At 38.4% G+C, this 25,532-nt stretch overlaps 1 protein-coding gene across 5 annotated transcripts in view; it reads right to left on the minus strand.

The window, feature by feature from the left end:
* cdc42bpb (CDC42 binding protein kinase beta (DMPK-like)) overlaps nucleotides 1–25,532 on the minus strand; it is a 69,096-nt gene that overhangs the window by 7,546 nt on the left and 36,018 nt on the right. For 2 of the 5 annotated variants that reach the window (XM_053488820.1, XM_053488821.1), the window contains exons 6-28: nucleotides 25,162–25,255; nucleotides 21,852–22,052; nucleotides 19,376–19,624; nucleotides 18,851–19,094; nucleotides 17,951–18,070; nucleotides 17,534–17,667; nucleotides 14,894–15,136; nucleotides 13,150–13,260; nucleotides 11,284–11,531; nucleotides 9,353–9,458; nucleotides 9,126–9,250; nucleotides 8,900–9,005; nucleotides 4,629–4,777; nucleotides 4,359–4,459; nucleotides 4,051–4,130; nucleotides 2,212–2,295; nucleotides 1,541–1,618; nucleotides 1,275–1,380; nucleotides 1,041–1,177; nucleotides 786–925; nucleotides 562–643; nucleotides 254–470; nucleotides 98–160 (exon numbers count right to left, since the gene is read on the minus strand). In XM_053488820.1, coding sequence (XP_053344795.1) covers nucleotides 98–160; nucleotides 254–470; nucleotides 562–643; nucleotides 786–925; nucleotides 1,041–1,177; nucleotides 1,275–1,380; nucleotides 1,541–1,618; nucleotides 2,212–2,295; nucleotides 4,051–4,130; nucleotides 4,359–4,459; nucleotides 4,629–4,777; nucleotides 8,900–9,005; nucleotides 9,126–9,250; nucleotides 9,353–9,458; nucleotides 11,284–11,531; nucleotides 13,150–13,260; nucleotides 14,894–15,136; nucleotides 17,534–17,667; nucleotides 17,951–18,070; nucleotides 18,851–19,094; nucleotides 19,376–19,624; nucleotides 21,852–22,052; nucleotides 25,162–25,255 — 3,218 coding nt within the window. Of the gene's footprint in view, nucleotides 1–97; nucleotides 161–253; nucleotides 471–561; nucleotides 644–785; nucleotides 926–1,040; nucleotides 1,178–1,274; nucleotides 1,381–1,540; nucleotides 1,619–2,211; nucleotides 2,296–4,050; nucleotides 4,134–4,358; nucleotides 4,460–4,628; nucleotides 4,781–8,899; nucleotides 9,006–9,125; nucleotides 9,251–9,352; nucleotides 9,459–11,283; nucleotides 11,532–13,149; nucleotides 13,261–14,893; nucleotides 15,137–17,533; nucleotides 17,668–17,950; nucleotides 18,071–18,850; nucleotides 19,095–19,375; nucleotides 19,625–21,851; nucleotides 22,053–25,161; nucleotides 25,256–25,532 lie in introns of all 5 variants that reach the window. The other 3 variants (XM_053488818.1, XM_053488819.1, XM_053488817.1) reach the window with 3 other exon arrangements.

Consider the following 25,532-nt stretch of genomic DNA (forward strand, 5'->3'; position numbering starts at 1 on the left):
AATCAAAGTGGAAACATCTCCGAGCTGCGGTCGTTCTGAATTATGACCTAAATTTATTCCACGTTAAACTTGAACATAGAGTAACTAAGACTCGTACCATCTCTAGTAACCTCCACGACAAACAGCCCTTCCTCTGTGCCCAATGCTATTCGTTCTCGGTCTATTAAGAAAAAAAGGAAAAAAGAGAAAAACATCAAAACAGAAACATAGAAAAACACTAATAGATTTAAAAGAAATACTGAAACACACTAACCAATAATAGCTGCGGAGAGTGTGGATTTAATTGCAGGCAGGTTGCTGTCATAAGCCTCGTGCAGGACGTGCACTATTCGGTTCTTTAGCCGGTTCTTGGCTAAGATACTCTGCAGACCCTCGAGGATGCCCACCCACTTCCTTTTCTCAGCCTCGGTCTCAGCCAAGACCAGCAGAGACACCGCCCGCGCTGGAGAGCCCAGTGTGGACGAAGTTACCTAAACAGGGCGAACGTCAAGCATGAAAAAGGCATGGAAGAAGCGGGATTTGTGTGTGCATCTGATTTATTAACGGTTAGTCTTGGCATACCCTGAATATGCAAGGCACGTCTTTGCGGGTAGCGTGAATCACATCAGATGCCAACACAGAGCTTACAGAAAACTCCTCATCTCTTTGGGAAAGAAAACAAACATAAAGGTTGAGGATAATAATAAATATAATTACGCAGCACATGGAAGTGTCGAGGATAGTTTACAGTATGTATGTGCATGGAGTTTTAAATAAACAGGAATGGAGTAGTAACTGAAACTCACCTGAGGTCAAGGACCTGACTGGCCACCACACCAGGCTGAGTGGACTTCCCTTCAGGAACCTCATATAGGAAGAGTTTACAGTCACATACCACAGCATATGCTCTCTGCCAACCTTTCTTCACTCCGGTAGGCTTTGGGATCTGTACAGAATAGTGCAAGGTAAAAAGCGTCAGCACATGAAGCTTTAGAGAGACAGCACATTCATTAAGTCATAACAATAATGCTTAAACTTACTACTTTATTGTAGGTACTTACCCTGACAAAGCCTTTGTAGGCTGTGCCGATACCCCTCTGCACATCAATTCCCAGTGGCCTCTTGGCCTGCTCTGGTGGAATAGGGCACACCTGAGGAGCGTTGTCCTTACAGGACACGTGACAGATAAAGGAACACACTAAAAAGACAACAAAAACACAGGTTTATTCCTTGAACAAACATGAAACATCTTTGTAATAATCAATCTTAAATAATCAGTTGTGTTGTATACAGACCCTCGCAAGCATAGCCCTGTCTGATCAGGCCCACCATTAGAGATGTGCAGTGGGTACACTGTGTCGGACTCGAGAAGGTCTTAATGCTCAGCTGGTGAGCTTTAGGCTGAGGAAAGAAAAAAACGGTAGTATCTGGTAAGAAGCTACAAGCAATAGCGCTAACACAATTATATGCTCAGAAGTGGCACCTAAAATTTTACTCTGAGTGAACCAGATAAAGATCACCGTGTTTAGAGAAACATGACCTGAGACACGGCTGGCTGTACCTTTGGTGCTATGAGCATTGATGATGAGTAAGCTGGAGATGGGGTAGTTGGAGTGGCTGCTGGGGTCTTCACAGGCTCCTGGAGAGGAGAAAAGTATACCAAAACTGATATGTAGGCGAAATGTCTACTCACATGTAGGTGTGTGGTGGTATATACATGATTGAGTTAGATGAATTATGATAAAAACGGCAACAGCTACCATCACGCTACAGACAATTTTAGTTTTGAAAATAAATGTGAATATAATTAACACTAATATTAGGAAAAGGATACCTTTGAAACATGTTAAATAAAGTACACGTATAATATATACAGTAGTATTATGTATAGAGTATGATGTATTCTTTTTTTATACAATAAAAATCCATTTCACAGTTTAAAAGAATCCAATTACTTCAAATAACAAGTCAAGGCTAAAAACTTCGTAGTGCCGTGATGTAACAAAGCGTCGCAAAATAACAATAATAAACTAAAACCTGACCCTCTGCCATTGTTTCACACACCCCTGGAGGTCCCGAGGCACTATTTAATTCCATGCAAAACTTGCTAAATATCCCAGAACTACATGAAAATCTGATTGTTTGCTGGCCAGCTAACACAGACTTTGGTTACCAAGACAGGAAGTAAGCACAAAGCTGGAATGTTAGAGGAAGTACAAGGTGGACACTCACATCCTGCTCTGAAGCTGCTGAGGGTGAGGAAGAGGGAACGTCTGTTTTCTGAGGCGTGGCTTCAACTTCACTGACTGAGCTAGTCTGGAGAGGGGGAAGAGAGGCATTCGGGTGAACATTAGTAGTACAGTGTTTCTCTAGGCTGGTGATAAATACTGTATGGCAAAAAAGAAACTGCCCTGTTTTTAATATAAAACAGCAGTCACAAATAATAAGAACCATTGTGTTGTGTGCATTAGTCCTGGACAGGACTCTGGTCTGGGTTTGGGAAACATTTCTAACAAATATGACTTTCTTTTGATGGGAATGTGCTAAACATGTTTTCTATTAAAATCCACGCTAATAATAATTACGTAATAATAATGAAGTCCTAGACTTAGAGCATCCATGGTCTTACACTAAATCAATGATTGCAATTATTTTTTTAATATCAAGTAATTTTATTAAGAACAGTTTAGACTTGATTATAGAAAACTAATTTATTCTACTTAAGTACTAACTACTACACTTTGACAAGGGCCATAACGTGGAAAGAAAAAATGATGCCAGTATTGAAGTTACTGACCGGGACGACTGCATGGATGTAATAAGTTCAGAACATAGCATTTGTACAAGCAGATCCAAGACTGTTCATGGTTCACATAAAGACAGACAAATAAATTAAAAAAAGAAAGATTATCTGAAAATTATTCTGTGACTTAGATGTTATGGTGCAGTCTAAATCTCCACATGTTAAAATGGGCTTGTTATATTCATTTAAGTTTTGAGTGACCTAGAATTAGGAATCAATGTTCTTAAAAAAAAAACAAAAAAAAAAAACAAAAACAAAAAAACACAACACAATAAAATTTATCTAATATATTTCCACTTCTCATTCCATATTAAACATTTTCCCCCCTAATTAATTTCTAATCAGGAGATAGTATGACTTGGTATGAATAAGCAATCTAGACTAATGAGGTGTCAGGAAGTTAGATAAGATACAAGCTTGTGGTTAATGCAAACTCTATGATGCTAAGCTCTATGTAATGACTTCCTATCCTTCAGCATCTAGAGTTAGCTTGGCGGGGATCTGGGATTGGGGGCGAATTACAACAAGGAAACATTGCCAGCAGACAAAAACAAACCTTCTAACCCCTAGGACCCAAATATATAAATCAGCCCCTAAACCCTAAAACATGCTTAAATTGTGTATTCCACTATAAATAAAATATTAATAAAAAGCATCTGACATGTTATTAACACGGGCTTCCAATTGTGTTAAGTTTCTAATAAACCTTTATAAGACTCTCCACTTTTTGTCTGCTGACAGTTCCTCTCCAGTGTGGGTTAAAGGTAACGGAGGGGTAGGGGGTCTGAGCAGCCAACTTACTTCATCCCAAAATGCTAGCAGAGAGGATGCAGATGAGGAAGAGACAAAGTCCTTTTTGGGGGAAGGGACAAACATAAAATTATAGATCATACAGCCTTATCTTGAGCTCCTATACTATGGTTTGTGCTACTGATTCAAATGTCTCCTGAAAAAAAAAAGGTTAATTTTATTGTTACGGTCAGCTGTAGGCTCTCTCCTTGCAGGAGTTAGCCTTGTGTAATTGTGTAACGAGATAAGGCTTGGTCATTTGCTACTCCTGCAGGACAGATGTTGCCTGCTGGAGCGCATGGCTGAAAGCGGAAACCGGAGCCTGAATGCCTCGAGGCGAAAGTGTAAGGCATCTCAAATTTACCCTGCCTGACTTAAAAAATTTAACAGCTTCAATCTGTAATTAACAATCAGAGAGAAAGCTTATTGACGCTGGATAATGCACAAGCAGATGTACAGATGTCACTAGAAACACTTACTCTGAATGTAAGGTCGTGGGCCAATGGAGAAGTGTTGAAGTACTCAAAGATGTTGTCCTGGAAGTCTGGAAGTTTAAGACCTGCTGTGGTGCAAATGAGGCAATCACCTTAGATTTACATTTTAATATGCACATTTAAATATAAATAATACATTGTAAACTATAAAGTAAACAGCCAAAGCAAGTTGCTTATAGGAAATGATTAGACTGCTGTTTAACACAAAGCTTATTTTTCATATCGTTCACTAGAAGATGATGCAAGTAGCAGCTGTTGGTTTTAAAACAATAGCAGGAACTGTGCTCGATCACCTCGGTCAGAGTTGCGTGTGCGGCTCTCCTCCAGGTCTTTCTTCATGCTTTCCAACTGCTCCTCCAGCTCCCTGTTCTTCACATCAGCATCTTTCAGTTTGCTACAATAGAAAGACGAGAGAGACATATAAAAGCCTGCACAACACTCATTTTAAACAAAAAAGAAAGAAAAAAAAGGCTGGATAAAAAAAAATATGAGCTACATAGAGTATGTGTTGTCTATGTCCTGGAGTAAGCCACAGAAATCTGCAAAAGACTGAAAGCACTGACCTCTCGAAGGAGATGTTGGCAGCTTTGACCTTCCGCAGCTCTTCCTGGACCAGCTGCTTGGCTCTAATTTCAGCATCCAGAGCTGACTGCAGCTCTAAACGGGCAGACATGTCTAGCTTCTGACTGCGACGCACCTTCCACAAGGGGTCCTGCTTCGAGGAAGACAACCTTAATCAGCTTTGTAGGGATTGACTTTAAGCAAACTATGAGTTTTTCCAATAGTTTTTCTATTATTTTAATGTTCTCATTATTTAAACGAGCACATTGACTTAAATGAGTGATCCGTCTTGCCGCTATAATTAGAAATAACTTTATAGACAATAAAATAAATCAATCAGATTCAGGAATTTAAAAAGCGCTGGGGTTCATGCCAATGATTTCACACTGTTTGATATCTAGCATTTGCTTTGTGCATGCAGGAAGCTGTGACATGCATGTGGAGCATACAAATACATTGCCTGACATTTAAGTCATGCGTAACTGAATTCTAATTAATAATTACTAATAATTGGGCATAAAAAAAAGAGAGAGAACAATCTCTCTCTTTGTCTTGTCTTACTAATGTTAGAAGGACACTGCTGCGAGCATATTTTGCTAGCATGACTCCATAACTAATGAAAAGCAGTAAATGGTCAAGTACAGTCCTTTAAGTCAAACAAAGCTCTCAGATTACAGCAGACAACCAGGGTTTCCCCACATTCCTCAAATTCATGCACTAACAACTAAACTCAATGTACTAATCTCAAAGTGTAATTCAATATCATACAAGGTACAATACAAATTGTTCACAGGTCCTATCTAAAGTCAAACACTCAGATAAGATGTATTCATCTGATCCAATGTTGTGTGTGTGTGTGTGTGTGTGTTGTTGGGGGGGGATGATGGGGAGTTGGAGGTAACTCTTTCTTTCCGTGCACAAGTGAAGAAGGCCTTGTACTCCCACCACTCGCACTTGTTTTTCTAATAAAACTCTGACCATTGTCAAAATAAATTTTCCAATCGAAAATGCAGCATGTTGGACTTTTTAAACATCACATCGGATCACTGATCGTATCCAAATGCACATTACAATATTTTGGAAAGAGAGTCCCAAGGCTCCTCTATTAAGTAGACAATAATAGCTAGGAATGAGCAGGATACACACTGATCCCAGAGCATTAGCATTCAGCAGCAGAACATTAAACATTCATCTGCCCCGGCATACTTCTCAAAATAAGTAAATGAATAAATAATTCAGGTGTAATTTGAGAAGTAGTTAAATCTGAAGAGGAAGCATGGACAGATGAATGACAAACAGCCATGAAAGCAATCCTCTTTCCATTCGATTCACGGTCGAGCCTCATCGCCATGATGGTTCATGGCTGCACTCACCCGCTTTGTGCTACGAGGAGCCACCAATGACTTCTGGGTAGCGGTGCTCAATCCAGACCCTTGCTAGGTTAATAAGTAAGAAAACAGCACTTCACACATCCGTTATCACATTGTCTGGAAAACTCTAAGGGGAACAACTTCAACATCCAACACGGCTTTCTTTAGGGAAGGGAAGAATATCCCCCTTGAACTGCTGTAGAAACTAAAAATGCACTGTTTTAAATATATATTTAATATGTACATACTCTCACATTGAATAACAAAATGTACTCTCTGAATTGCATCACAGATTTGAGTCATGGATCGGATTAAAGTTTAGATCAGCAATAAAAAAGGGGCGACTAACATAATTCTGTCTAAAAAATTGATTAGAAAATTAATAATTTCCTTTACTCTGGGTTTTTTAGAACTTGAACACTTAAAAAGCAAGGAACTTTCATCCATTTTTTTATGTTGACAACATAACATACATTCAAGATGGCCAATGTTTATAAAATCATAAAATAAAAATGACTATGAGGTAGACTATTGTGTGTATGTTCGTACATTTTTCTATAGTAATAAAGCTGATTATTATTATCTGTGCCTGAAAAATGTGCTTTGAGTAGCCAATACGTAAATATATTTTGCAATACGATTTCTTTTAATTTATACATTTTCACACATTGTGTGTGTATATATATATATATATATATACATACATACATACATACACACACAGTGAGGTCAATAAGTATTTGATCACCCTGTAATTTAGAAAGTTCTCTTACTTAGAAATCATACAGGGGTCTACAGTACAATTTTCAGCATAGGTGCATTTTCACTGTGAGAGACAAAAGCTAAAAAGAAAAATCCGGAATTACTGTGTCAAATAAGTATTTAATTAATTGCTTATAAGCCAGATTTCTGGATATTATCCCAATAATACCAAACCTACAGTGAAGCATGGGGCTGGAAGCATCATGCTCTGGGGGTGTTTTTCTGCATAAGTGGACAGGACGACTGCACTGTATTAAGGAGAGGATGAACGGGGCCATGTATTGTGACATATTGGGCAAAAACCTCCTTCCCTCAGTCAGAGCATTAAAGATGGGTCATGGCTGGGTCTTCCAACATGACAATGACCCAAAGCACACAGCCAGGAAAACCAAGGAGTGGCTCCGTAAGAAGCATATGGACTATTTAAAAGCAAAATAACTGGTCTTTGAGGGTCAGAAATCTGCCTGATAAGCAAGTGATCAAATATTTATTTGACACAGTAATTCACAAATAAATTGTTAAAAAAAAACAACAACAACAATGTGATTTCCAGATTTTTCTTTTTAGATTTTGTCTCTCACAGTGGAAATACACCTGTGCTAAAAATTGTAGACCCCTTCATGATTTCTAAGTAAGAGAACTTCTGTAAATTTGTATATTCCATTTTAATTTTTTTGTAATGGAATATACAATTGGAAATTCTATCTTTAGTTTAATTGTATTCTTCTGGTGCAATTTTTCTTTTACTGTGGTCAAGAATCTCCATTGCAGGTCAAGGAACGTTGTATAAGCATTAATCTGCATATCATACTGTGTATGGTTGTGCACTTGACACATTAAATTCGAATTTTAAATAATACTTATGCTATTATTAGGGTTAAGAAAAATGTAATTAAATAAATTCAATAAAAACAAATTTTAAGGTTAAGTGCAGGTTAATTTGTTTTATTTTTACTTTTTATTTTGTGTTAATTATTTTTATGTATTTATTTCTTGGGGCTGTAGAACGAATCCAATATTTTACACCATGATGGTGCTGAAGCTCAGGGAGAGATTCATACAGAACATAGATTATCTACGGACTGTTACACCATTACTTGAAACACTACACTTATACAGTTAATTATACACTTGTGCTAAGTGGTAGGACCTCCTTTTGTTCTCACAACAGCCTAAATCCTTGGTATGAATAAGACAAGATGTTTACTCCTTTGTTATCCTTTTCATGCTGAAGCCACCATTTTACGCAATTCCAGGTGCACTTTCATGCAGTGAATCTATAGTTCCACCTCAAATGTGACTGGGAATGCTGGTCTCCAACATGACATGAAACCAACCATTTATTTATTTTCTACACTGCTTATCCCATACAGGATAAAGGCTGAAGTCTCAGGGGACTACAGGGTCACAGGGGCCTGGAGCTTATCCCAGGAGACTTATCCAAGGCACGCGGCAGGGTACGGACCTGAACTGGAAATCGAACCCCGACCCCAGCGGTGCAAGGTTACTGTGCTAATCACTACTCCTATATCTGCCTATATGTGCAAAATAGTAGTTGTACAGGTGTTCTTAATAAAGTGTTCAGTGAGTGTAACTAAATACGACCTTTATTAAATTTACAGCTATTACATTGGGAAAAAAAGGGAGCTATAAAAGTTATTTAGTTAGATGTCTCCGCAATCCATTGTTACAGCAGTGCTCTGTATCATATTTCATGTTATCAGGAACTAGTTGTCCTGTGAAGGTCACACATTTTTATTGTGACAACAGCTGTCAGTTTTCTTTCTCTCTCTCATTTTGTGTCCTTAACCTCATTAATGAAACCCGCGTCGATTGTGATCTCTTTCCACACATACAACATCAACGTCACTTCTGTTAATACCCTTCCATTAGATTTGCTATTTTAGGCCTATAAGATACTAAGCCTGCTTTTAATTATACCAGTAGTGCACCATTACTGTGTTATGGCTGAGAGGAAAGAGAGAGAAAAAGAGCAGAAGATGCAAAATAGAAGGCCGAAAAGAATAGGAGGGCGTAGATGTAGAAGAGCCAGTGTCTGTGCAAATAAACACAAACATGTAAGCACTGATTCTTTCTGAACAATGCGAGACTACTAAAAGGCAGCGGAAACGCAGCTGTACCAGATGTCTGGATCCTAGGCTGGAGCTGCGTAGTGACTCCAGCTCCTCTGTCATCTTCGAGGCTAGAGCTTGCAGGTAGCCACGTGCATCCTTCTCATCGCTTACCCTGCATTTCAGAGCACCACAGGACACATATTCAGGTTTTATCAGGTGTGATACAGATGTACAATTACAATTAGTAAAAGAGGAAAAAAAAAAACATCTGGAAAATGTCCATCTTCCTCACCACTGAATGATCTCAGCGATTTGTGCCTCCCAGTGTGCAACGCTCTCCTTCTTCGAAGCCAAGTCCTGCAGCTCGTCCTCTAGCTGTCTGTTCTGGGTTGTCAGTTTGTCCACAAATGTGCACAGCTGCAGAGAATTGATCCAGAGGTCAAGGGTCAGTGCTTAAACCTGACCAGAAACCTTTTTAAGGCCATTACTCTTGGATTCAAAAACCTTATGTCCACCTACCCTGTCTGTTTCCGAGGTCAGCTTGCGGTTCTCATCGGTCAGCAGGCTCCGTTCACGCTCAAATTTCTCTTTTAGGGAACCCAGAGCCTCGTCCATCTCCATTTGACTGTCATAATATAGAAAACCTACATGTATGAACTTGTCTGGTTACTGGGAGCAATGTCATGGCATTTAAAGGTTTTTTTTTTATAGAATGTGTGAGAACAACTGACTTAAACGTGCAGATCAGATAGAGTGGTCATTAAAAAGAGGGAAATTTTACCATGGTTGGCATTCTATGGCTGTCTGATGGTACTTGTAACTGTGGTATTTTTTTGTGCTGATATAGAGCATGTACCACACTATGGAACATTGCTTCTCCAAGGTGTATACTTGGGTACAACACAACATGTATTATAGTACGATATTTGGTTCTACACTGTACCATTGTACCATAATTTTAATATTTATATAGTGACTTATGTGCTATTTTACTTTCCACAGGTTAATGCACAATCTTTTGGTGAATCTCACGGTAATTGTTGGGTAACACAGTGACTACCAAAATTTAGCAGGCATCTAATATGGTACTGCCTGTAATATACCATACCATCAGTATGTACTAACTTATCTAATACCGATAAAAAACGATACCGAAACCGAAAATGGGTTCATTAAAAAACATGTTTAAAATATTTTCTTTTTGTTTGTATTAAAAAATGTTGCATATTGCAACTTTGCTGTCCTCATCTGAAACTTTGAAGTGCTTCCAAACCGCCGACATACTCCGTGTTTGATGCGTAATGACAGCGCGAACGAGACGGGAGGATGGGAGAGGCGTGGCGATAATTTCGGCTTTTATTTTCGGCACTTTCTTACGTTTCGGCCGAAACCGATAATGCTATTTCGGCCGAAAATTTTCGGCAGCCGAAATTTCGGTGCATCCCTATGTACAAGCATACACCATACTTTGGTGGCACAGTACTGTATTTGTATTTAGGTACATACCAAACTACTACCATGATACTCACTGAAGTGCCATGGTAATGTCTGAAGTGTCATGGTAATACTAGATTATATTATGGTATGCAGTATAAAAGACTAGAGTACATATAGTATTTTTTTTAATGGGTAACCAACCCTATTTTCTTTTTACAATACAGAACCTGACCTCATTTAAACGAAAAAATGATCAACTTCTAAACTACTGGTTTTATATGTAAAATAATTGAAAACAATTTATATTAGATAGCCAAAAGTTTATGGACACCCGACCAACACACCCTGTATATTCTAAACCCCAAACATTAAAAAGAGATTTGTTCACCAAACTTCAGTAAAGCATTTCCACTAGATTTTTGGATTCAGTTCAGCCACAAGATCGTTAGTGAGGTCAGGTACTGAAGTCGGTCGAGGGAGCCTGGGGTGCAGTCGACATATTAATTCAATAAGGTTGAGGCTCTGAGCAGACCATGAACCTGTCCACAGTAACTGACAAAATATGTGAATGGGTTTCTGTCATGCTGTGGCAAGTTTAGCTTTAACGAAGGGAATTTCTAATGCTAAAGCGCATACAAAGACATCCTAGACAATTGAGTGCTTCGCACTTCGTGGCAACAGCTTGAGGAAAGGCAGATACATTACGAAGATCTTCAGTTATCCACATTCTTTTTTAGTGTATATGCAAGAAAGTAAAAAAAAAAAAAAAAAGGATTCCCTGTGAATGAATTTTAACTAAACATAGCTAGGCACAATAATAAATTGGGTTTGGTTGAGAGTGAAAAATTATCCTGACTTGTTATTAAGAGTGTACTGTTCCACATGCTTACTCCACTGCTCCACACACACAAATATCATTTTGTAAGCATAATTCACATCTGCAAATGTTGGCCATCTTGGCACTCTCTATTAAAGATTAAGTAGCACTAGTGAACAAGTTTTGGCACCCTTACCGCTCCTTGTTGGCTTTCTCCAGCTTGTCCTTAAGCACAAGCAGCTCCTTCTGCAGGGAGACCTGCTGGCTCTCAGAATCGTGCAGCTCTTTGCGTATGTTCTTCAGCTCTGTGCCATGGCAGGCATCGCGCTTGACAAGCTCTTCCTCATAGAACAGCATCTTCTTATCCAGCTCAGACTTTACCTTGGTCAGCTCCTGCTGCGTCTCAGCGCTCACATTGGATGCTCGACCGGTGCCCTGCTTCACCTGACAAAGAAAATAAGAGACATCTAAGGAGAAGGCCAATTTTGGAAAATGTGTTCTAGAGATAGAAAACAGAAAAAAAAACTTAAATATTTTTAGGCTACTTTAAATCCAAATGAAATTTGTTATGTGTGAGAGGAGTGAGATTAAGTGTTGAAAGATGATGATGTGTCCAGTGTGTAACCTGCAGCATCATAAAAATTTAAAAAGAAATACAACTTGATATGAATATAAATTTGCTGGTTTAATTAAATCATTTTAATATATTGAACAAAAAGCAAGACAATTCAAGTTTCTGCTTCAAGTTATTAATGAAATGCCCTTATCCAACATGTAAGTAAGGCTGAAAATATATATATATATATTTTTTTTTGGGAAAAAAATATGGCCCGTATTCATAAAGATTCTCTCAGGAAGCTCCTATCTTAGCTTAAAAAGTCCTAGCTGGTGTGGGTGACTCCGTTGCTAGCGATGACGCAGCAATTCAAGGACTGTGATTGGTGGATTAAAAAAAAAAAAAAAAAACTGTAAAAGGTCTTAAAATGGGCTATTTTTGAAAATAAAATATAGGATAATAGAAAAGACAGTGAAATCATAATGTTTGTATACAAAGAAACTGTGTAATCCTGAGTGCAGGCGACTTTATGCAAAGTTTTAGGCTAAAGATCTAAAATTTTAATTAATTAAATTATGACTTCCTTTAAAGCAACCAATTTCCACAAAGTAGTTACTATATTTAAGTTCTTACATTTATTTACCATACTGATTTTATTACTTGTAATCTATTTCAGATGTTTTGGAGAATATTTCTTCTTTCCGTCATTTTGTCCTCTGCTATAGAAACTTTTAAACCTCTTAAAAGTCCTCCACTCTACTCTTAACTCTTTTTACTTTAGGAGCTGTTTTTAGATTTTAAGATGTTTTGTGAATCATTTTTATTTTCACTAAGATTAAGTCCTAAATTTAAGGGGAAATGAAAATGTCATAATTCTAAACATTTTCTTAGAATTTCAGCACTAGGAGCAACTTTTAGGCTTAGGAAGCTTTGTGAATACGGGCCCAAGTTTGTCATTTTAATTTTCGCTTACTCTTGCGAGAGCTTTAATCAGTTTAATCGGTACGTGTGGTGATGTAAACGTACAACCACAGAACACAAAAGAGAAATTATTCAGATTCATATCTTTACACCTGAGTCACGTCCTAGAACTGATCTGTTTTCTGATTTGGGTCTAAACAAGTTCTTCTTCAATTTCTTTTATTTTTATTATAATTATTATTAACAATATATAAAGAAGTCACAGAAGATAGAGGAGAAATAAAAACGTAAGTATGCAACAAAAACAGCACTGTAAAAATAACCAGGCAGGATATCCCCTGTCTGGAAGACAGTGCAAGGAGAGAGCAGGATGGTGTGGGGAAGGAAATGAGGTAGAAAGATCTAGCCAGCTGAAACAGCCAGCTGAAGGTGAAACACCCAAAGGAAAGCAAAGCAGAGGAACAGCTGTGATCAGGTATATGAAATTAGAAGAGGAACCGAGATCGAGATCGGGATGGGGGTGGGGGGGTGTGATGAAATGAAAGTAAAAACTGCAAAAAGTTGGGGTGTAGGTTGATCTCTGACCTTTAGTGTCTCCAGTTCACTTTCCAGCTGTTTGGAATAAACTTCACTGTGTTCTCGCAGCTTTCGCTCCTTAGACGCTTCTGCACGAGCGTCTTCCAGCTGAGCTTCCAGCTATAACATACCACACACACACACACACACACACACACACACACACACACACACACACACACACACACACACAGTGAAAATGACTGATTTGGCACATAGTCACTGCAGTAACTGGACATTCCCTGGGAGATTTCATCTGGCATAGTGAATCTGTGAAGCATTCATGAGATCTTCCATGAGTTCTTTCTCTAGTAGTGGTTGACTAAACTGAGCATCTCATGATACATTCCACAGAGTAAAATGTCCGGCTTTGGCCAGTTAAAAAGCTACATACTACAGCGAGACAAACCTACAATAAGCCTAATTATTATTATTATTGTATTATTTTTTCACAAGTTCTATTGTCATCTTTGAATTTAAAGGCATCTATTATGCGAAATTCACATTTTTATGTCATTTTTAGAGATTCAGATGAGTTTCCAGTGTGTGTCCAAACAAAAACCGTGTAGGAAAAAAAAAAAATTTCCTGCTTTTTGTCTTTTTTGTAATAGTCAGTGCTTAAAAATGACAAGTGATTTTCCCTTTTCTGACATCACATACTGTAAAAGGATACTCGCCCAGGCTTGTTGCTCAGCTCTGCTGTTCTCTAAAGGGGGCGCTGCTCAGCAATGGCTCATTTATATAAACACTGAAACAGTGAATTTGCAGGAGGAGTGAAATAAAGGAAGTTTGACGCAGAAAAAGGCATTATCTGAGCGCTATTTTAGCTTGAGCATTTACAGACACTATTTGGGGAAAATCTGAGACCTGTTATAAAAAAGGGGGGGGGGGGACCTTTAATTTTCTAATTTTTCACTTTTACACAGACATTACAATGCTAGAAAGTTTATAAGGTTTGCAGATTATTAAAAGCAGTAAATGTGAGAATTTAAACAGGTGAAGGCTTTTCTAAGGCAACCACTAAAACATCTACTTAAAAGACAGAGAAAGAGAAATGTTGATGTTCAGGCCACTACCTGTTATTGTAAGCGACACTGTAGTCAATTAACAGAATTTAATACAATAACAATAAATGATCATTACATCACCCATCCTTAGCCATGCCTGATGCCGAGCAATTTAAGCTTAATTTAACAAGCATGTGGGACATAAAGCATAAACATTATTAAGAAAGAAAAAGTACAAGAGAGACACATTGTGCTTAGGGGAACAAAACTAATGAAGTGCGCAGAGTGTGTTTACTCTGAAGGCTTAGTGAGCAAAGCATGTTCTCCATCCCTCACTTAAGCAAGTCGGTGTTGCCCATCTGGCTCTGGTTACCCATGCAGGTCTACGGAGGGTCAGAGAGGAGGCCTACAGTGAGTGGGGGAGAGCTGAGACATTCCTGCTGTCGCCCCCGGAGATCTGAGCTTGCTGAGTTTAAGCAAGGCCAGGCCTCATGTTCTCCCTGCGCTTCTGTTGTGTCACTAAGGAACGTCAGAAATGCAGTGCATTCCTGAGCTGCTGTTCGGCAGTGTGCTGCCCCAGGAAAAGCTCGGTAATGCCGAGTTATAAATATTGCAAGACGGAACACGGCTAAAACTGATTGGCGGGAAAACAAACAACAACAAAAAAAATAACAAGATGGCACACACACAAGATGACATCTACAGTAAACAGATTAAAGACAGTAGTTCAAAATACAAAAACACACCTCTTTTCGGGCCTTCTCGGTCTTGCGGATGTCCTGGCGCATGCCATCGAGCTTCTGCATGAGTGTCTCCATCTCCTCCTCCTTGTCGCGGAGCTGTCGTGAGAGCCGCTGCTTGTGTGAGCGCAGCTCGGCCATGCGCTCGTTTAGCTCGGAGAACTCCTGCATGGCCAGCTTCCTCTGTTGGTGAGCGTCTTTCAGCTCTTTCGTCTGAGATTTCATGCGGTCCAGAGACTCCGCCAGTTGCTGGGAATGCAAACACAAAATATGATGATGAAGGAGATGAAAAAAGAAGAGAAAAAATAAAGAAAAGAAGGACAGGAGAGTAAAAACAGGCTTAGGAAAAGCGTGAAGAACGAATGACTACAGAGAAACAAGATATGATATGAAAGTGAGAAAGAATGAGTAAGAGAAGAAAGTCGCCTGGGCTGCCTCAGAGAGTTGACTGAAAAGGGGGCTGAGTGAGAAATAGAAATTGTCGAGAGAATTGGGAGCTCGATGATTAAAGAGAAGGACGTGCTGCAGTTAATGAGTACATTATCTACCTAGTGCAGCTTTGCTCTCAAAGACAAAAGGTTTAAAAAAAAAAAAAAAGGGGGTCTTCAAGACAGAATAACATTTATCTGTCAAAATGCAACATCTGATAGTTTAGACAGGGTGCTCAAGTGTGAAAAACAGGACAGATCTAATGGGGTAAAAAAAAAAAAAAATGTGATTTTATTACATCTTTGTAAACGCACAAATCTGATGTTTTTCAGGTCGGATCTAAGTCAATTTCGTATGTGGTCCTAGATCTGAAATACACGTTCGTGTGGCTTGAATAAGAACGTGCAGAACGGAATAGCATGGGCTGGATGCTGAAATCATCGGTCATCATCGGCAGCACCGGGACTTCATATCAGTCCTAGCATTAGTTGATAAAACATCTAAAGCGAGGCGTCTTGCTTTCTTCCTTTTTCTGGAACTCATACAACTGACTAACTGCTAGCCATTCTCCAGAGCAAACTCCCACACATTCTTTTTGTCGCTAAAATTGCATCCATTGTTCAACATCAATGAGCGGTTGCACGAATATGACGAGTTTTAACCCTGGAGCGTGAGCAAATACGTATCGATGTGAGCTTGTCATTTCAGAGCCCCCAAAAAAGCAACAACACACAATACCATTGTAGACACCCATGAAGAGGGAACAACAAAGAAGATCCTTTATTAGATTATTCAACACTCATTTGGAGTATAGTAAGGAAGGAACAAATCATTAAATCATTAGCTAGCCTGCAGGGAATGTTGGTCATGTTCTGGTTGCCTGGAGATCTAATTAATTAGGCTAAAAATGGCGACGTAACCTCTAAGTATGACAAGCTAGTTATGTGCATTACCACAGATACTCCTAAAAACAATGAGTAAGTAGTAAAATTCTTGGAGACAGAATGACTGTGTAGCCATAGGCCACACTGTCATTGCTCAAATGTTTCCCAAGAGCTCTGGTGGTCTATCTAAGTACATCTAATCTATTACAACCCTGTCTGGGGCTTTATTTTAGATGACATGTTGTAGCAGAATAAACAAGTCTCAGGATTTATTTTCTGCACATTACATAGTTTAAGAGAAATATTTTATATTCTTATCTTCAACAAACACAGATTTAATGATATGTATATTGATATTCATTCTCTTAGAGACTGATTGAGAACGTAGGAACTACCTAAAACTGTTTATGTAACGAGACAGGAACATAAACAGCTGGCTATGGGTACAGTACAATGGTTGGGTGCACTGTCAATTAGCCGGAGCTGTCTGAAACGGCAGAAAGGCCTGAACTTCAACAACTCCAAAGTGAGTCAGTGCTGATTATGAACTGCGTAAACAAATAACGTACCACAGGAGTATTTATAGCTTATGGCTTGTGACCAAATTGTGTTTGCAGAGGGTTGTGGATGTAGGTGTTTCCTCAGAGTGCTTTGGCCATGTCATATCCCCTGCCCCGTTTTTCAGGTGTAACCTACAGTTTATCTTAAAATATGACATCAGACTGGAAATTAATTCAACGAAGCCATTTGTGTTTAAGTATTTAGGCAAAAGTTATTTCATGGAATGAAATTTGCTATATAATGATCAGTATTTAATTTAAAATCCATTATTCTTCAAAACCTGCTGGATCCGGCTGGGCATAGAGTCAAAAAGGCATCTGCAGTACTCTAGTGCCACTCGCTCAATCTACGCCTGCTTGATTGCTTCCTGAAGATCGTGTACAAACATTTGCCACAGAAGTTTGTAATTCATTTGAGAATTCTCTAGTTTAATCCATTTTCCCACCCAGGCTTCAGGAAGTCGAAGTCCTGCCACTTATTTGTTCCGTCCATTAACTAAACCAGCCAATTCTACTTACCGTAGCGGAAGCCAGACTATTATTATTTATTATAGTTGAACAAAAAAAGGTTGATTCAACTAATTAGTTTAGTTAAATTAGTCTGTTTTGTGCTACTATAATAAATAGCATTGGCTGTATTATTACTTTTGGCCACGTCTGTACTTGTATCAGTTAAAACCATGTTGTTGCCTTTAGCGATTTGACCAAACATGGCGATCAATAGTGCAAATATTCCGTCTACGGTTACACACTGGTGATCTGAGCACCGATACCTTATTGAGGTCCTCCTTTTCTTGACGAAGGCTTTTCACTTGCTTGTCCAAAGCTTTGAGCTTGGTGGAGGAGCTCTCGTAGTCCTGCCGCAAAGTCACCGCTTCCTCCAGCTGGTGCTCCAGCCTATCAGAGTCTAAGAGGAACAAACACCAAGCATGAGTGAATCATGTCAACCATGTGACTATGTTACTATATAGTCTCTATATCACTTACAGGTCTCAAATCTAAAAAAAAAAAAAAAGCTATGATTCATTAACTTGGTCACATTTAATTATCCTGACGGGAACAATGATCTCAGAGACCTCCTAAGAATTTATGTTTTCTTGATGAATCAGACAAACGTTTTACATCATTACGAATAACCACATATGACCATGCTTCCTGTGGTTTGATTCACTACTATCATCTCTTCTCACCGGCTAGTTTCTTCTTTAGGCGATCTATCTCCTCATTAAGCTTCTTTATCTCTTTATCGCGGCCTAGTGTGCTTGTGCCGCGACCCGAGCCATGAAGGGACTGCACAGCTTGTGTTGATTCTGAAAGAAAAAAATGGAGTAAGCAAGAATCCAACTTATGGATTTAGGGACGCTCCCACATGCATTCTGTTACCCGGATGCACAGTCACTTTAAACACTTTAAACACTTTAAATCCGTAACATTTTATTTATACTCAATTTATATTCAACCTTATTTCCACACATAGTCCTAAATTCTATATCTTTGTATTGCACAGCTGTTCTTATTTTCTTATTTACCATATTTTCCGTATATGTTTCTTGAATTGTACATTTGATCCTGTACAGCTGTCTCTTATTTTTCTATATTTTTCATATGTCTCTTTTATTGCATATTTTGTACTGTACAGTTATGTTATTTTATTTTAATTCTATATTTTATTTTATTCTTTCTTAGTTAAATTTACCTTCTGTTTTCCTTTTCATATTTATTTTTCTATTTCATAGTCTTTTATTTTAAGGTCACGGGCAGTTGTCTAAATAAGTTGTCTGCATATCGTACTGTGTATGACTGTGTGTGTGACAAATAAAATTTTTTTTAATTTGAATTGACATATACAGTATTCATTATGCTTCAATCATATCTAGGTGAATATTATTCTCTCAAAGGGCAGAACTGTAGCCCTGCAGAAATAAAGTTTTCTGTATACTTTGCTCAACAAGCTACAAGTGCAAAAGTACATTTTCCTCACTACAAACCAAAGTATTAAAACTGCACTGATTCTGACACACTGCGTAAAAGGAGTGAAAGTGGACCATAAAATTATTTTATTCAGGCTGTGTGCGTGAGTGACCAGGTACCCTGTAGCTTGCGGCTGAGCTCTTGTTTTTCCTGCTCTAGTGAGCGGATCCTCCTCTCAAAGGCCTCAAGCTGCAAGCCACCATCTTTATGGGGCTGCAGATCCTCTCCTGAGCCTCCATCAGCCAGAGCTGCCAGCCTGAGGCGACCCCGATCTGAGAAACAGCTTTCAGTGGTGTAGGTGAAACCCACAAAGGGCAGGTGCTGACCAGTAAAGCCAGTGTGGGAAATGGGAGGAGCGATGTCCTGCACAGAAAAAAAGCACATACAGTTTAAACTACCATACATTTCCTATTGCTCATATTATAAAAAAAACAAGATAGGTCATTTGACTGTTTAGGAATTTAAATCAGGTGACCAATTTAAAATGAGGACTAATAAAGTAGATACCCAATAGTGGACACACAAACAGCAGCTTTATGTGCATGTGGGTTAGAGTGCACTAAATATTCCTCCTTGCAAAGTAATTCAACAGTTCAAATGGCAGGAATTAATTGGCAAGGTGAGCAAGAGAAAGAAATACTAACCGGGTTCTTTAGTACATCATCGTCCACGTCAAAGTTGGAAGTGTCGGAAGGAGAGCTGACGTCAGGAATGTAGGGGGCTTCAGTGCTGCGAATGTTCTCCCAGTCAATGCCAGAGAAGAAGGGGTGTTTCTTAAAATCCTCGATGCCGTTCTGGCCCAGCCTGCGCTCCCTACTGCAGATCAGCCTCTGCATCAGGTCCTTGGCATCCTCCGATACGTCAGTGATGTGAGATGGGAACTGGAAGCGTTCCTGGTGAAAAGCAAAAATGGGAGACTATGGAGCTCTTGCGTGTGTCGTTAGACAGGATGTGAAGGGCCGCTTTTACGTCTGGTAATCCGCCTTTTGTTTTCCAATGCCAGATAGTTGTTGCACAGGAACGTCACAACATGAGGTCAAAAACTTATGTTAAATTAGATAACTTTATCAGTAAGATAACTTTATCAGTTTCCCACTGTCTAAAAAAACAAAAAACACAACAAAAAAAAAACAAAAGAAAAAAAAAAAGGTTTGTGATTTCCTGGTCAATGATGAGCTCCTGTTGGTGATCACTGCTGCTTGTTGAGTCAATTTATTTCAGCTTGCATCAACATGAACACGTTCACTAAATTCAACAAAATAAACATCCACCAAACATGATGTTACTTGTGTTACATTTAAGGAAATACGGGGGTTCAACTGGGCCTGGCAATCATGTTTTTATTAGCGTTCTTCTCTTTCTATTCAAGTTTGCTACAATTTTTATAATAAGCTGCTGTTTCTTTAAATCTTGAATCAGGTAGATTTTATTCAAATTTAATCATGGCATGGTTGAGGGTCGTCTGCAGGTAACACCTAATGCTTTCCACCTGCGTTATCTTATTTATTGCTTTTAAAAGCCCAGTGAGGGAACCAAAGAGAGAAGTTCACTCCCAGCAACCCGAATGTGTGGGTGTGTGTTAAACAATTGTGGATGGAAAATGAATGTTAATTTGTATCTACCGACTGTCTCCATCCTTCTTCTTAAGAGATCTCCTGCCAAACTAATCCTTTAATCGCACCAGTTTATCATATGCACTAAACAGCTAAACACACCTGTGTGACCATACACACACACTGACCTTATTCACCTGTCAGAGACGGCAGAGTGACAGGCAAGTGAATGGCAAGTTAGGGAGAAAAATTGACTTTTTTTTTTTTTTTTAAATACCAGAATGTAAACTATGCTCACAATCTACTTAAAAAGTCAAAAATGCAGTTAATACACCAAACCGCGAAAGCAGGTTTTCACATTTTAACTGATTTCACTTATTCTACATTTATTTAGAAAGGAAGACACAAACGTGTAGACAAAGGGCTTTGAAGTCAAACCAGGACTTCTGATTGCACAGAATAACTAAATAACAAAAACTACCTTTATTACTCCATATAATCCTTTGCTACACTAATGCACTTATTATTTATCATCAATGGAAAAAAAGGAAGGATTTGATCACCAATGGTGCTCTGCTTTGCAGGACAGTGCAAAACCTCCTTCTGGCCACTGCACTGCACTACCTTAATACATGGAGTACAGGTGGATTACAGGAACTCGGCTGGGAGTTTTTGCCACATCCTCCGTCTTGGCCTTGGTTCAGTTTTACTTGAGCATTCCTCATATCATATTTATTAACCCTGCTATTGGCTAAACTGATAGTTTGTGGCTAAACGTTTTTTCAAACTATTTCAGCTTAATATGGATTAATTCACACTTTTATGAACATTATTACAAATTCTTATGAATAACACTGGCTGTTATTGATGGACTGGCATGGGGTTCTGGACCTCATTTAGGGCTAAACCATACAGACGTAAACAACCATGCACCACACCCAGATATCTACTTCTTTAAGAAACCGGTTTCACGCAAAACGTATGTAAATAGCCTTTATGCTCGAGCAATAATTTTAATAACAGCCTTGTCTGCAGTCTGAAGGCATCCGTATCATTGAACCAGGTTCAGGATGTAGTTTACATTGCCTTCTAGACTTCAGGGTAGAGAAATAAAGGAGCAGCAGTTGGTTTGTGTGTGTGTGTGTGTGTGTGTGTGTGTGTGTGTGTGTGTGTGTGTATATGTGTGCGCGCAAGTCCACAGGTTGTAATATGCTGCAGCACGCTTTGTTCCCTTGCAAATTTCACCCAAATCCTGTTTATCTGTTCTGATACAACAGCTACGCTCGTTTCCCCTCTGTCAGGGTTACTGTTTGTAGGGAGCAAGCGAGGGCATGGTCACGGCAAGCACAAAAGCACTTCCCAAAACATTTAACCTGCAATCACAATAACTGGAGGGAATATGTAAGCTCTGATTGTTAAATATTCCTAACATCTTTTAACAAGCTAATAATAATCGCTTATATTTTGACTAGTTAAGCCGGTGGGAAGAGATCAAGCTTTGCTGGTTATCTGAGCTGCACTGCTTCTTGGATCCCATTGAACATGTAAGATCTTGAACAGCACTCACCTCGTGGTTCATGATCTTGCCGTAAGTCTCAACCAGAGACTCTGCGTAGAAAGGTGTCTCGCCATACAGCATCTCATACATGCACACACCCAGAGACCACCAGTCACACTCAGGCCCATACTTCCCCATGCCGTCCTCCATGGCCTGCAGAATCTCAGGGGAAATGTAGTCTGGGGTTCCTACTGCTACTGATGACTGCACCTGTATGATGCAAATTGTGGACAAGAGAGACAATTTTAGAAAATATTTTTTACATTTATTAGTATATTTAATTAAGAAGAGCCCAAAGCTATTATAAAAATAGAGACAAAAGTGCTAGAGGGAAAATAATATCAAGGCTATAAGAGGAGACAAAAGTCCATTGGATGCGTCTACCCCTAGGTTATTTTTCTAGCACAAAATCACAAGAAGCTCAAAGAGATTTAGGAGGAATGAAAACACTGAACTTCTTTAATGTAATACCACAACATTTAGCTTAGCCAAAGAATAAAGAATTTATGCTGGATGATCTGTTGATGGTTTTACTAGAGCCAAAATATTAATGGCTGAGGAGAATTGAACATGAACATCAGTTTCTTAAAGACTATATTATGCATTTCACTTCAACTAATTATTTAAATTAGCAAAATGAAATACCTAGAGGAATGTGTAGCAGTTTGATAACCACACTTTTAATCTGCTAAAAATAAAACATTAGTCAAACACTGAGGTTAGGTTTGGCTTTACATCTCTTCATATAAATCCCACAGTCTGCATTGTTAGTTAAATAAGAAATCTTTACTACAGTATGGAATGCTTCACTACTGTATTATACAGTATATAAAATGATCCATACATTGTCCCGTCCTCAGCCAGAGATCCAGTTATTGAAATTAAGAACTGATGGATTATAAAAATGAAAAAATTTAAAGTTCCCAGAAACTCATTATAACACCTAATGATACTTTTTGCTATCAGTGCATATATCTACTTCAATCGTGAACACAATGTTTTGACTTTGAGAAAAAGAAAAATGTTTGATGGGGAAACTGATCCGAGGAAAGGTATTCTGACACTACGGTAGAGTTAAAATATAAAACGTGCTGTTTGTTTAAAGGCTGCATAAAAATAAAGTAAAAAAGAACAAGTCGTACCTGATGTCATAAAAGCTGTTGCCATTTGAAACAAGAGGCACTTTCTAAGGTTCTTAACGTAATAACACGAAATAACCGAAAAGCTACTTAAGTTACAAAACTATAATCTTAAACGTCTCGTATAACTGGTTTGATAATATGCAGGTGAAAAGTTCATGGAACCGCAACTAATCCATGGATTGGTGCATAATGCAAGATTTCACAGCTCACATTAAGACTTAAGATAAAGAAAGTAAAAGAGAAGCCATAAGTTAAGCATAAAACAATAAACAACCAACTGCACTGCAATCATCTCTGTTTGTATACAGATGCTCCATGACGTATAACAGGGTTGTGTCCCAAAAAACCCATCATACGTACGCTTAATTTATCTAACCTAACCCACTTTATAACTTATCCTGGAAAACCAGGAGCTCCAGGTTGTCAACTGGCGCTGCCTTGTCAAAATATTCTACCATAGGGTGAATTGATAGCTTTTTAATTTACAAACATAATGCTGTGACGGAAAAACTGTTTTTTGCTAGGCAGTGCTTATCAACAGAACATCCGTCGGCCACCAGCACCAGAGTATACTGGATATTGCTATTCAAGATTTAACCTACAGTTTCATACCATTGAAATAGCACAAAAATCAATAAATAAAAATAAAATATAAATAAATAAATAAATGAAAACTTTATATTAAATCATCAATGTAGGAGTCCATCTGTGTACTACTATCTCTGTAAAAGAAAAATCTAAACTCTTTTTTGCCACAATTTTAATTTATTTTTATTTTATCGTATTCTCTCTATCTATCTATAAACAAATATAAACATTATACAACAAATAAAACTGAATAGAATTGAACAGTCTGGTCAGATTTAAACAAACTCTTCGGCGATTTATCAAACATGTGCAGTATTTCACAGACATCACTGATGCATCTGCAATGGATATATGCACTGAAAGGACACAATTTAACAAATACTCATTACTCTTACTGTATATACCACACATAATCACCTGACTGTGTTATCTCAGTCACGCTACTAAAAGCTTCAGACACACATTTATTTAAAGTTTTTTTTCCCAATTTGAATTTGCACTTTTAAGGAAAAACCAAATGCTGCAACTGCTTGCCGCTAGAACAAACCTACAATGAACGGCTAGCTTGATGAGGTAACGTTGATATAGAATCAAATCAGTACTGTTTATCCCATTCACTCACTGTTTGTGAATCACGTGATAAAAGCTAAATGTTCAGCCATGTCTTCAATTCACAAATCTAATCAACTGGACTGATAAAAAATACATTGAGAAAGCCTGAACCTGATTTAATCACAGCTTGTATCAACAATTCAACCGTGCATGAGGACAGCGCTGCTGACATCTCTCTTACTTAGTGTATAATCAGGACTTTACTGAGTTAACTGCGTGGCACTGGAACTGCATTTTACACATTTAATAAAGTCCTCTGATTGGATGCAGTGCAACACATCACTCGGCATTTCCTCAGCGGTTCATCAACTTGGCAGTTTAATGAAAAAGGAAATTTGAGCATAACCTGGAAACATGCTGATACCCCTTCAAAATATAAAGCAGTAGTAACAGTAGTAACAGTGAGGGTATGAATTGGCTTTAAATTTAGTGTGCTAACTTGTTGATTACTGCATCTGATTTCTTTCCGACTATTGTCACGGAGAGGCATTGCTCGAAGATATACACATATAATATGTTATATATATTTAGATGCTTGTTATATGAATTGTTTACATATCCCAAACTAAATTTTCAATATTTTCTGTTCTACCTTTCCATTTTAGGCATAAACAGTTAAATCAGCAAAAAAAAAACAACCTCAAAGAACTTAAACCTTAAGAACTTACTGTAGTTATGGTAGACACCGCTTTACAGGAGACGGGCATGATGTCATGCTCCGTTTGAACGGACTGTCCTTATAAAGCGCTTAGAAAACTAGAAATGAATAAAGCACTGCTTTATTACTCATTTGATGTGAAATTGACGCCTAGGCTCATATCTAACACCTCTATCAATATGTAGCGCATGGCATTGTGGGTAATTCTGTAAACCGCTATGACAAGTGGAGTGAACATTATATAATTCATACGACAGCGTGGTCTATAGTGTCTTATTATGCTTATACCAAAAGAATTTGCCAGCTTTAGCTCACTCACCGTGCCGTCTGGCATCATCCGTAGACAGGAACCGAAATCGGCCAGGCGGATGTGGCCGTTCATATCAAGCAGCACATTATCAGGTTTAATATCCCTGAAAAAGAAGAACACAGAGACGTTATGGCACAAAAAAGTTTCTGTTCCAGCAATGTAAAGGGAAGAATGTCATGGTCTCAGAATTAAAAAATAAACAAGTCACTGTATTGTGGGGGATACAGTACAGTATGTAAGGCATGGTCATATTGTCTAGGTTAAGCCTGAGTGTGCAAAAAGCTCAGTAGATGCCTGTTCTTTTTACATACTTTCAATTCAAGGATACATTATTGTATCTATTTAAAGGTGAATTCATATTTTTATTTATTCCATCTACA

The sequence above is a fragment of the Clarias gariepinus genome, chromosome 27, assembly GCF_024256425.1.
Source record: "Clarias gariepinus isolate MV-2021 ecotype Netherlands chromosome 27, CGAR_prim_01v2, whole genome shotgun sequence".
Taxonomy (NCBI): domain Eukaryota; kingdom Metazoa; phylum Chordata; class Actinopteri; order Siluriformes; family Clariidae; genus Clarias; species Clarias gariepinus.